Here is a 13,488-nt window from a genome sequence, read left to right as displayed (position 1 = left end):
TTCATATTGCTGATACGCTGCAAAATGATGTAGCTCCCTTATGTGGTGGTGTTGAAGATCACAAAATATTATTTATTTGTAGTGTTTTGCACTAAATACCACCCTCTTAAATGCAATTAGCAGTCATTGTCATGTCATTTGCCAAACCGCTTTATACCATACGGTGTCGCGGGAAACTGGAGCCTACCCAGCAAGCAATGAGCGCAAAGCAGGGTACATCCTGGACGGGGCACCAGTCCTTCGCAGGGCAAGTGCAAGCCAATCATACATGAGGACAATTTGGAGGTCACGGTAGAGCTCGAGGGGAGAAATTTGGTCCGGACACCGGGATAATCCTTACTCTTACTGAGAAATGCCCAGGGATCTTTAATGACCACTGAGAGTCAGGACGGCGGTTTATTATCTCATCTGAAAGACGGTGCCCACTACAGTATAGTGTCCTCGCCACTATACTGGGGCATTAGGACCCACACAGACCACAGGGTGGGCACGTCCCACTTACACTACTTCCAGCAGCAACCATAACTCAACTCTGCTTAGCTTCAGTGGGTAGCCACTTGAGAGCTGCAGGGTGATATGGCTACTGGCAGCAGTCGTTGTGTCTTCACTAAATGCCAATTTAGCAAAACTCATTACCATCTGGGTAATGTGATTACTGTGCTCTATGCAAATGTCTGTTCTGTTGATAAGACTATGGTCAGATTATCTCCTTCAATAACTGGTGAAAATAAACCAGCAACTGCTGTACTGTACATGTACACGCACCCCTTGCAATAAAAACTGTTGACTTATTCTGATTTTTTCTACATTGAAGCATGCATTTCAATACCCTTTATTCGCTGTTCAAAGTAATTTTTGATACTATAAAGGCACTTCCCATGAGATCTCCTTTACTTAGGGATTTTTTTTATCATGGAACATCTTCCCTATTTTAAATGTCATGTCAGAACTTCAGGTTTTACAAATATCAAACAAAATAAAGAAACAAAAGCACCTGACTGAAAGACTTGGAGTGTTAGAAATATTAGAAAAAATCTTATATAACATCTTCGACTCCTATACTACTGTATGTCAAATAGGCTAATTATCGTAAACACGCAATGGTGTCCCCATTGTGTCAATTCAGATGTCTGCATTTTCTAAACCTAACAGTCAGAAGCTTTTGCACGTATTTCATTTTCTAATAGAGAACTGGCCTTTCCTGCGCTAATGGACTTACCTCTGTATTGGGAAGCAGTGATCTGGTTGTCTTTCACACTTTGTTGCTGCAGACCCAAGGGATTGCCACAGTCTGCAAGACACAGACATGACATTCACTCAAAGGTGCATAATATAATATCATAATATCAAGATAATAATGACATAGCGCTTTTGTCCTAATTTGTTTCACCAGCTGAATTAAGGGGTTCTTAAATCCCTTAAAGTTCTTTTAAGGAGGTTAGATTGAGCATGTCCAGAGAGGAGTTTATGAGCTCAGTGAAGCTGGTCCTCCTACAAACAATGAAACAATGAAACGGCAACTCTTGTGGTTACATTAAGATATCGGAGATTTAATTTTACTATTCATACACATGCTCAGAAAATACTGTTATCCAAATACACAACCTCCACCCCCCAACACACTCGCAGAGAAAGCAAATTGCAGGCGTGTTATCCTCATGTTCAATAATTAAGTACATTGACTATCCAGAGTGTATTCTACCAGTAAAATTCTTTGTAGACAGTCACGGGATTATCTGCAAAATAAAACGCTATATCTCAGGAATGAAAGCCATCTGGAAACTTTTTTCATCATCGCAGATCAGCATTAACGGTCTACGTTCAGTTCTCTTACACTGCTGTAGAGGGAGTGAGTGACTTCAAACCCCTGAAAAAAGAAAGCACTATTTCTCTGGAGCGAAAGCAGCACAAACTCTACTTTTAATGGCACAAACCAGAACAGACTAAGCACTAACAAATGTGGTGGTTTTCATTGGTTCTGCCGTTTGTACTTCATGGAGCTGAATTTTTCAAGGACACTGGGGTAAATATTTCTACTCTTGTGAAAAGCACCAAGAGATCTTTAATGTCCAAGCAGTTTGGACCTTAGGTTAATTCAGGGTTGGGGACTTTAGTTTAATGCAGGTCATGGCCCAGAGGGTTGATGTGTTAGTTGTCTAGGTCTTTTGACAAGCTTGATGAGCTGGGATAAATTGTTCCATTGATCTCATTCCAGTAACAAAAAGTGGATTTATGTTTTTCAGAGCTGAGCAGGAATGACAACCTGCAGACACACTGGCTCTCTGGGACCAGAAAAATGTTTCATTTAAGGGAGAGCACCTACTGTACTACAGTACAGCGTCCTCTTTGGTTTGGAAATGCTAATCCACAGAAAATAGCACCCCCTAGAGGTCTACCAAAACCACTGAGAGCAGCAACATGTTTTATTTTCTGAAGTCTCCCATCCCAGTACTGAGTAGGCTAGGGCCTGCTATACTGACTGATGCACACCTTCGTCTAAAAGCAGGAATAGAGTCTGCATCCCCTTCTGCTGGAACTCTCCCACTTCGGACTCTAGCAGCCACAGGCCTGGCTTAGAGGGTCTCATTTCCACAGTAGCAAAGTCACCTGAGAGAACAAAAAACATCTGAAATGAGAGCTAGCATGGGAAAAGATTACTCTGGTATGCCACAGTGAAAGCAGAGTAAGAGGTGATAGAACCCAGCGAAGTCATATCATAGCTGATGCAAAAGCACACAGGTATGACAACTTTGTCAGGGTAACTGTTCGGAAGAGAGTTCAACCCTTAGGTGATACATGTTCTTAGTGGCGTCTGAGAAAGACTGCAGTGTGGAGCAGTGGCTAGGACTTGTAACTGGAAGGTTGTGGGTTTGAATACCAGGTGAGACTGCTGCTGTTCTTGAAAATGGAATTTCACACTCACATCGCGTCCCTCAGACTTGACCCCGCTTACTCTTGCAATTGAGAACAAGGGTGAACAATAGCTTATTCTGCATGGAGAACATGTAAGTTGGGTGGTGCAGTGGCACTGTGGCTAAGGATCTCCACCTGTGGCTGGAAGGTTGCTGGTTCAAATCCCATGGCTGGCAGAGGGGTGCTGTATACTGTAAATGACAGACCCTGCACTCTGACCCCAAGCTTCTCTCACCCTGCCTGTGTGTCTCATAGAGAGCAAGTTGGGGTTTGTGAAAAGACAAATTCCTAATGCAAGAAATTGTATATGGCCAATAAAGTGATCTTATCTTTTCTAATTTCTAGCAATTTAAAAACCACAGAGACCCCACACAGTATTCAGTTTATAGTAGATGCAGGAGAGCGTTGCCTGCTCCAGAATCCGAACAAATCTCAGCCCAGTGGCAAGATGGCATGAAAAACACCTTTGGTTACACTAAGGCACTGTTCTTGCACCTTCATTTTTTGCACTTTTGATCTTATTGTGTTCAAGGGCAAAAAGCAGTGTCCTTGAACACAATAAGATCAAAAGTGCAAAAAATAAGGTCAATATAAAAAGCAAAAATCAGAAAAAACACATATAATATCAAAACTGCAGTAAGCACACAAATAAGGTCTGTCACTCACCAGGAAGCAGAGGGTAGACTCCCATTCGATAGTCCCTGTTCTGTCGGTTTAGAAAGGTCTGTCCGTGGAAGTGGACACCGTGGATGTCTTTTGGGGAGCCCATGTTAATCAAGTGCCACCTTACGAGCTGATTTGTGTACATCCTGAGTCCCTTCAGACTGTAAATTATCCCATTGATGGCTAGAAGAGAGGAAATAAGCAGAAGTGGATGCACTGAAGTGTTAGAAACACTTATTTAAAAATGAAACCTTAACAATAAGGTCACTCGTGTCACATTTAACAGCTGAACTGCAAAAAGCACACATTAGTGCCATTCCCGATATGAACTGAAAAGAACGTCTTCAAGCCAGAAATTACAAAAGTGACTGCAAGCTTTTAGTGGCATCAATCCATCCATTTTCTATCCGCTTCTTCCAGTTCAGGGTCACAGGGAGCTGGAACCTATCCCAGCATGCAATGCATGGCAGGACACAGTGTACAGGACGCCAGTCCATCGCAGGGGACGCACAGACACACACACACACACACACCAGGGCCAGTTCTCGCAGAAGAACTGATCAGTGTGTGTTTGGACTGCGGGAGGAAACTACAGCACCTGGAAGAAACCCACTCAAACGCAGGGTGAACATACAAACTCCATGCAGATAGCACCCCAGAAATTGAACCCAGGGCCCCAGGGCTGTAAAAAAGTAACACTAACCAAACTACCCTTGCTTTTAATTTTACACTTCACAATTTAAATGGTTTGGAATCCAAAGCAAGTTCCCTTATCTTTCATAATGTGTTTTTTCAAGAGGCAACACTTCAAATTAAACATAAGAAAATCCAGTACCATGAAATTTGTTCTTCTCTTTCAACTCTGGGTCATTTATATCCACATCTTTCATCCTCTGCCTTTTCCTCATGTTTTCTTCGAAATACCAACTTTCATTTTCATCAAATGTCATGAACAGTAAAACAAATTCCCTCGTGTTCGCTGTGGTGTTGCTCAGGACTCCTTTCTGACAGATTAAGAGGGGCCCAATCAGGCCTGAGTGGATGTCTTTCTCCTTCAGATAAAAGCAGAAAGGGAAACCGTGTCCCTGTATTAGCCCACCATTGTGAGATGCAAACAAGGTTTCTATCACTAAAAGATGTAATAGAAAAATCTGACTGTAAGAACTGTAAATTGCAGTGTCAACTGTACTTGCAATTCTAAATCCATAGTCAGCATAGATGCTCTCCAGTTTATCACTGTCAAGAGGGCATTGGATTTAATCTTTGAAATACGTAGATGAAGGTGGAGGACAGCTGTTATTAATGTTGAGTGTGTGACATACTTTGAAAACCACTGTCTATATACTGTAAGTGCTTTACACGACACATCCAATATCTTTGATTAAAAAAACTCCTATTTTTTCTGCCCACTCTGAAAATAAGAGTAGCAAAGAAACAACATCTACAGAACAAGAATATTTGAAGTTCAACATGCTTTGACAGATACGACATGATCATTTTTCACAATAGTGGCATAGGTGTTAGTTATACACAATTAAAGTTATTCTTGTAAATGATTATCACGACCAGAACCATCCATTAATATGTGACTTTTGACAGCAAGAACAACCTCAGATTGCAGATGATCTTTTATTTAATTCCTAAACTGTCGTTACAGGAAAGGAGAGATCTAACAACCATAGAGGTAACAGTATACCTAGGTATCTACAGCAGTTCTTATAAAACCTTTTTTAAGTTCCTGCAATACATTGCATAGGAAAAATACAATATATTTCTTGTACTATACTTCATTTTCAGTAGGCGTGGATAAACAAAGTTTTGGACAAAACCGATAACATTTCACACTTTTTTGGACCACAAAACCTTAGTATACAGTCATTCATTTAATACTACAAAAAGTCTTGCAAAGAATATCACATTTCCCGATGCCTTAAGGTTTTGTGACATAAGGATTAAGTTACCTGAAAGACCTTTTGGTTATATTTATTACTAACATGTTTCATTAAGTAATAATAATATTTTATTATACTAATATACTTCTTCATTTTCACTTACAGTATTTGTAAATCTTTCAATTTTTTCTTATAATGTATATATTTCTACTCCATTCTTGTTTTATTATCTTTATTCTTTTTCATTCTTTTGAGTTCACTTGTAATTCACTTTGGATCTTTCCGTTTTATTAAGTTACCGATTGTTTTTTATCCATTCAGAAATGTTCTTGAGAATTTTAGATGGCTTTGTCGATTTCTAATTTATTTTGTCTTTCAAGTGCTCCAAATTGTTTGAGTAGTCAACATCTAATGTCTCAAAGTCACTTTATGCGACATTGCTATATTTGTAAGGTTAGTGTATCTTAACACTATTATTTGAACATTTTCTGTGTAGTATTAATTTTTATTAGTCTGTAAGTAATTAAAAGAAAATTGTACTCATTCAGGCTCAGACGTCTGTCCTCTTTTTTGAACCTAGAGAAGAGAAATTGACCTCCTGTCTTGTAAAGGGGAAAAGTATACTGGAGAATTAATTTTAATTTCACCTCATTCATTTCTCTTCCACAGCCGACACCTTGATCAGTACTTACAGGGTTCACTCCGGAATAGTAGGCCCAGGTCCTGCAGGCTGAATCAGCGGATTTAGGCCCGATTTTGTCAGTCGCCTGCCAGATGTAGGTGTAAGTGCTCCCTGGGGCGACAGCATCATCCTTCTGATACCAGTGAGGGGATTCGTCATCATACTTCATTCCTTCCATTTGTTTCCCAAAGGAAACCCCGTGGGCATGTAAGGAATAGGGTCGGGAAGCAGAGTTTTTGAAAACAACCTGAAAATGTAAAAACAAAAGTTATCAAAAGGCTGAGAACAATACATTTTTAGAATACTTACCAAGGAGAGTTTCGTTTTTATTTACATATTTACATAGGTATTTACATATTACAACTAGCAGTGAAACATGAGCCAGACGGCACAAGTAGGAGCAACAGAGAATTGGAAGCAGATTTTAATGGGAGTGTGAACAAGCTGCCCAGCTTTGGTACTGAAGCCGATATCCTGTCTTCATTCAAGACATTTCTGGATGAGATCCTCGGATCAATTAACTACTAACTACTAAGTGGGTTAATTGGACTGAATGGCCTCTTGTTTGTCACCTTTCTTGTATGTTTTTGCTTCCATATGTCTAGTGTCAATACTCCTCCAGTTACAGGACAGAATTTCAATTAATTGTTGTGATATGAAGCTGCATCAGCTACAAATACAGAGAGCCTTGCTAAAGTATTCACCCTCTAACAATAATTTCACATTTTGGTGAAATACAAGTAATGTATAATTTTGTTTTTAATTTTAATGTATACATTTTGTTTCTGTATCTAACTTAAAACTTGTTTATGAAGGAGATTGAATGCTAATAATCTAAGGGAACTTTGAGAGACAGATGTATTTACTCTGAAGACAATTTAAACTAAACACACATAGAGACCATTGCACTAATTTAGTAACCTTTCAAACTATTCTTCGTACCTTAAAAGGGTTTAGGCATATTACCATTGCCGTAGCAAAATCAGTTGATTTGCAATTAACCTATGCAATTACCTTTATGTTGTTTTGTTTTCATATTATCAGTATGTTTTAGGTCAATCAGTTTGGAGAAGATTCTGAAAATAAAATTCTATTTGAAATCCTTATTGCAGGCTCAGGTGGCAGCAATATACTGTATGGAATTGTGCACGGGGCTGAATTATTTTTCAAGGCTTGAATACTTAATAAAAAGACATTAAACGGGATCAAGTATATGGATCCCCTAGCTTGTTCAATATTTAAATGCTTACTGTTTTTTAGTGATATTTCCAGATTGTTTATTCATTCTGAGAATTTATGACAAACAGTATGCGGTCACCAATTCTTATTATATCAGCAAGGCATTGTGGTTTATATAAGCCAAGATATGTCACTTATTTTATATTCAGGTAATTTCAGTCTTTGCTGTAGGGGATGACTACCTATCCTGACCATATGGCAACAAAACTACAGTACAAGCCCTGTTTTCTTATCCATCTAGAGCTAGTGTTTGCTAGTTGTTGCAGTTTGTTCCTGTGTAACACCATGAAAGGGTTAGGTAACATACTATGATGCTCTCGTCTATCTCCGCTTTTATAATTGGACCAAGAATCCCCAGGTGCTCATCTACTTCTCCACGAATGCTTGGAATGCTAAAGGTACTGTCCAGGTAGCTGCGGAAAATTGCTTTCTTATACTGCGTGTTCCTTCTGCTGTCGGTGACCTCCTCATCCCTCCTGTAAAATAAACAACATTATGACATTTCAAGAGTGCACAGTCCACTTCTCTGTACAGCCCTATGAGCTGTGCCATCAGTGATGTACTCCTGCAAACCGAGTATCGGAGTAGATAGGAAAACGTTTACTATGCTAGTGACACTACAGTATGTAAATACTTTGCTAAATACTATAATAAATACTATGCTGGTATTTACTATATAAAATTGATCAAGTAACTCACTATAACAATGCAATAATGCTTAAAACATTGAATGTGTTACTGTTCTGTTCTGTTCTGCAGCATAACCACTTACTAACCTGCAGATTCACCAGATCTCAACGGTTAATCAAGCCTTGGCCTAGTTTGTTCTGAGAGAGGAGACCTCTAACGAAAACCTGCTTGCTGCTGTAAGTGGTGTTGGTGGAGCATTACGGGGCACGCTTTGCTTTGGAGCTAACAGTCCAAACCAATTTCCTAGTCTACTGACTAGGGACAGTGTGTTATAGGAGGTGTTATTCTTCAGACCGTATGTCAAACCAAGTTCCTGACTACCTGGTTGGGAACATCTGGGTTTTAAGAGTTGGGGAGTTTATTCTAGTATCCAGTCAAAATTTCATTTTCAACTTTCCTTGTTAACCTTGTACGATTCATTGTTAAAGTTCCCTCTTAATACAATTGGTGAATCAAATTACAGCTCTCCATCTGGTTTGAGTACAGTAGCAGCTGTGTGTCACCTAGTAGGATGATGAAGTGTAAAGTGCATTGGATCCTTGGGTATAAAAAGTGATATATAAATAATAATAATGTCTTTTCAAGATCTAATTCTATATTGAATACCATTTCATTGGACCTATGCAGAACATCTGTCAGGTTCCGCAAAGCCTGTGGTACTTATCAGTCTGTAGGGGCATAATCACTCAAAACTGCACCACTTGCAGCGCCAAATAATTAATTGACAATAATAAACAGTAGATCTGTTTCCTCAGATCTAATCAGATCTAATTCTGTATAGATGTACTTTTACATAAAAACACCTGAGAACAACTTGCTCCTCACATTTTGTAGAACAATAGACATGAAGTGCAGGAGTCACCCTAATTGAAAGCTTATTCGGAGAGATCAGAGAACTTGCTGTCAATTTAAAATGTCCTGTGATGAGAAGATTTTGTGAATTGATGGTATCTCACTGATATTAGTAAAAGAGTCCTGTGATTGTGAAAAGATACCATGAAAAATGTTAATTTGGTTCCTTATACAACGTATGCTCTTGCCTTACCTTTGCCCTTTGTAGCCAGCATAGTCCCATTCGACTTCCTCTGCAGCTACGTAGTATATTCTCACGTTGCCTTCTTTGTTTTGCAAGTAATACTTAACAGTTTTATCAATGTCTTCCACGTCAGCAGCAGAAGCATAAGGGTCCTTATATTCCACATACTCATACGCATTCCCAAGATTCTGTGCAGTCTCATCCATTTGGTCGACATCGTATTCTTTTTCCTGTGGGAGGTACAGCTCATAGTCGTCGAAATCTCTCCGTGGCACCCCTATGACGATGGCTCGTTCGTTCAAATCGTCTTCACTCTTGACCGGCCCAAACGATCTGGGGCCAGCAGTCTGGGGCTTGTGTCCTCTTGGGGAGAGGACACTGCTCCTGGATTCAGGCTTTGTTTTCCTCCTTCTTTTAACTTTGACCCCATCCTTTTTTCTGCGTCTCTGGCTCTGAGGTTTAATTTTGGTTTTGTGGTCTTGTCCAGCTGTTGATTCATTGTGCATGTATTTTGTTATGTGAGATGGGACCTTCACGGGCACACTTTGATGTTTTCCCTCGTAACCCCAGTGTCTCTTTGAGGGATCCAGAGAAGTAGTGAGAATGCCTTGCGTACTCGTGTTCTTCAGGCAGATCAGTACATTTCCTGCATTTCCCCTGGTAGAAGACTTGTCCTCTTCTGAATGTCCATCGTAGTCCAAGTCATGTGGGTTAAGAGTTTCTGTCGAGTTACTAGGGGTTGTTGGGGCAGTCCACGTGCTCAAGCTGTCTTCTGTGTGTTCTCTGATTAAAGAAAACTGAATGTGGGTATCTGAAGAGGACTCATTTACAGTACCTGGAGATGGGGTTGTGTTCAAGTACTCATCAAACTCTGCAGAGGGAATGTCCTCTTCGCTCTCTGAGCTCACTGGATCTGGTGCATTCCAGTGTTCAAACCCACGGTTTACTGTTGTTACGTTTGGACCAGTTTCTAAAGCGGGTGAAGATACTTCTGGAGAGGTCAGATTGCCTGTACTGGCTGGCTGTGTATCAGATGACTGGTCCTCCATTCTATGGACATCAGTTCCATTAAAAACATCTTTGGGGTCTTGAGGCAAACTAGATGGTGGAAGGACCCAGAGGTTTCCTTCTTCAGGATGAGTGTTTGTTTCCAATGTTTGTTTTGGTAAAGTGGCAACAGTGTCCTTCCCAAATTCAGTGGAGCCAGTAAAATTCAAGTCCTTCAAAGGGCTTGCATTGAATAAACTCATATTTGCATTTTTCCCATTTTGATCTATTGGGGAACTTGAAAAGTCTGTGATATTGTTCTGATCTTCTCTATTACCAGCAGCTTTGGGAGACAGAATGCTGTATTGGATGTCAGTGTCCTGTATGTTTGCAGGATTCTTAGTATTATCCAAAAGAATTTCCACAGTGCCACTATCCAGCAAGACAAAATCAGCATCACTTTTGCTCTTTGATTCACTAGATCTATCACTAGTCCATTTGTTTGACAGACTGACAGAATAAACAAACATGTCTTTATTGGATGTTGCAATATCGGAATCCCCAGATGATACATTGTCCATTTTTGAGCTTTGCACGCTTTCTTTCTGTACCTCCTCCCACTGTGAGTCAGAATAATTTTGGAACTGGCTTTCCACAAGCTCTCCTATCTCCTCCATCTGAGCACTTACCATTTCCAATGTCCAGTTACTCTTTGGAACCAGCACTCCTGTTTCATTTTCCTGGATGTCTGTTGCATTTTCTTCAGAGAGGGAAATGGGATCATGAAGATGAATTTCTTGAAGACCTGACCACAGTGTTTCTGGTTTTACAGTAGACATTTCAACTTCTTTGTTTTTTAAATCAAACTCTTCTGTCATTGTTGTGTCCACCAAGATTTCTTTTGAGCTATTTCTGCTTTCCTCTATGGGTCCCTCAAGTAGTGGCAGTTCAGTGAACTCAAGGTCCTCATTATCTGCTTGCTCAGGGTTAGTGTTATTCTGTAATGTAGCTGCAGCTAAAATAGTTTGTTTTTTTCCTGATAACGTCTGGTTATAATCCTTGAGTCCAGAAGAGAGTTCTAAGATGTCTTCCTGAGCCAATGATGTTTGGTTCAAATTTTCTCCGGACAAAGTTTGATTATAATCTTGAGGTCTAGATGAACTATCAAACAAGTCTTCTTCAGTTGATGCTCTTTTACTCTCTTTCTTGTTTCCTTCTGCTAAAGTCTGATTATAATCTCCACGACCAGAAGAAATATCAAATGAGTCTTCAACTGAGGCTCTTTGACTCTCTGTCATGTTTGTTCTTGTTGAGGTCTGAATATAATCTCCAGTACCAGAAGAAATATCAAATGAGTCTTCAACTGATGGTCTTTGACTCTCTGTCATGTTTCCTCCTGCTGAGGTCTGATTATAATCTCCAGGACCAGAAGAAATATCAAATGAGTCTTCAACTGAGGCTCTTTGACTCTCTGTCATGTTTTTTCTTGTTAAGGTCTGATTATAATCTCCAGGACCAGAAGAAATATCAAATGAGTCTTCATCTGATGTCCTTTGACTTTCTGTTGTGTTTCCCTCTGGAGAGGTTTTAAAATCTCCAGGAACAGCTCCTGTTCTTTGATGCTCTGTTATGTTAGTCTCATCACCCTCTCTAAGCACCGCAGACAGATCAAGCAGGTCTTCCTCAGCTACAAGTCCCTGAGATTTGTTTCTGAGTGACCGAATTTGAAGCTGAGAAATCCAGTAATCTGTTTCTGGGTCATCCGTGTTTGTATATTCCTTTGGTTCTAGAATTTCAGTTTTTTTGTCAACTACCCATTCCTCGGGTTCCCACAGAAGTATGTCTGATGGTTCACTACCAGTTTCCCACTCATCAGAAGAGTCATTAATGCATTCAAGATCTTTGAACTTTAGCCTCATTCCCTTGTTACTGTAATGGGCGTTTAAAGATGCAAAAAGCCAGTGTCCTGTAAGAAGAACAAACACCATTTATGGACCAGGGTTATCCAAATCAGTTTGATCCTTTTCAGGTTTTACAAGAAGCCTACTCAGCATCTTGAATGAAGCAGCACAGCAAGCAAGGCCATTAGTATTACATTACATGAACATTAATCACCCGCCAATGCAATTCTATTAAATTAAAGGTAGTACAGTTTTTAAGTCATACTATCTGATATTACGGTGTGTACTCATTTCTTGCTAACAAGTAAGCCGGCATGCATTCTCAGGTTGGAACATGCCTGCTTAATGGGGCATTTGTATTCTTTGTGATTCCACAAAGGCTAGAAGAACAGTGAACCTCTCTCTCAAGATAAGAGTTGCACAGACACAGCCATAAAACAATTTAGCCATGAACAAAGTAGGCCTGATGATTCTCAAGTCAAGAGAAGAAATTCCCCAACACCAGACACAAGATTGTAAATTTGGGGCCACTACTTAGCAAGGAATGCAAGAAAGGATTTTTGTTAAACTTTAGTTTCAAGAAACTGTGCAACTATGCCTTAAAACCATCCATATACTGTATACTCTATGCACCACAAACACCATATTTTACCATTCTTGTCATATTAAATGAAGGAATCACATAGTTATACTCAAAAGAAACATAACCAACTGCATTGAATGTCACGACAAGGCATGTCTGAAATAATAACAGAAAAGCCTGTAGATATCATTTGTTTGGTCTTAAAACAGCTGAAACAGTAAGGACTGTAGTTGCAACAAGCATTAAAAAATTGAAAGGATTTAGAATTTAGAAAACAGATTATTCTGTCAATTCCACATCAATTGAGAGTCCTACTTTGGAAAATCAGGTCACCCCTCTAGTGGTGAAATGAGGTACAAATCCCTCCCATTCTGATAGCAAATCACTATTCTGACACAATAAAGTAGCATCAATATTTTTTATGGATAAAAAAATGTATGAAGTACCAGATGTGTTACCACATTATCTACTTCATTCCCTTACAAAACGGTAACTCAAAATATTCAATTAAAATACAATTTAAGGCACCACAATTACTTCATGAAGAGGTGGTATCAAATTAATGGGCAAATCTTGAAGAATTCAGACATCTAAATATCAAACCTGTGTGTATTACTCAGTTTGATTAATATGTGTTTGGGAAAACAATCAGTTTTCCCAAATAATGGACATTTTATTGCTACTATCATGTCTCTCCTGATAGCAGAAATATAAATTCCTGAAGGATAGATGTGCAAATCACAGATTTGAATTGGCCAACCAGAACCCTGGCAGACAAGACACTGGAATGTCTTTGTTAATAAATAATATATAGGGCAAGCAAAGAACCACACCTTGGATGTTAGGTCCCGGAGGAAAGAAGTTAGGTCAAAGAAAACTGAAAATTATAATCCCTCATAATC

General features: G+C 39.4%; 1 protein-coding gene across 1 annotated transcript in view; it reads right to left on the bottom strand.

The window, feature by feature from the left end:
• Nucleotides 1–13,488, bottom strand: part of f5 (coagulation factor V) — a 35,259-nt gene that overhangs the window by 7,657 nt on the left and 14,114 nt on the right. Inside the window, exons 13-19 of the mRNA XM_088605665.1 lie at nucleotides 9,125–12,068; nucleotides 7,697–7,865; nucleotides 6,161–6,397; nucleotides 4,412–4,628; nucleotides 3,580–3,759; nucleotides 2,491–2,607; nucleotides 1,220–1,291 (exon numbers count right to left, since the gene is read on the bottom strand). Coding sequence (XP_088461791.1) covers nucleotides 1,220–1,291; nucleotides 2,491–2,607; nucleotides 3,580–3,759; nucleotides 4,412–4,628; nucleotides 6,161–6,397; nucleotides 7,697–7,865; nucleotides 9,125–12,068 — 3,936 coding nt within the window. The remainder of the gene's footprint in view (nucleotides 1–1,219; nucleotides 1,292–2,490; nucleotides 2,608–3,579; nucleotides 3,760–4,411; nucleotides 4,629–6,160; nucleotides 6,398–7,696; nucleotides 7,866–9,124; nucleotides 12,069–13,488) is intronic.

This window comes from Lepisosteus platostomus, chromosome 2, assembly GCF_059453375.1.
Source record: "Lepisosteus platostomus isolate fLepPlt1 chromosome 2, fLepPlt1.hap1, whole genome shotgun sequence".
NCBI classification, from domain to species: Eukaryota; Metazoa; Chordata; class Actinopteri; order Semionotiformes; family Lepisosteidae; genus Lepisosteus; species Lepisosteus platostomus.
The sequence above is the reverse complement of the archived record's forward strand: the minus strand, read 5'-3'. Positions and strand labels throughout refer to the sequence as shown.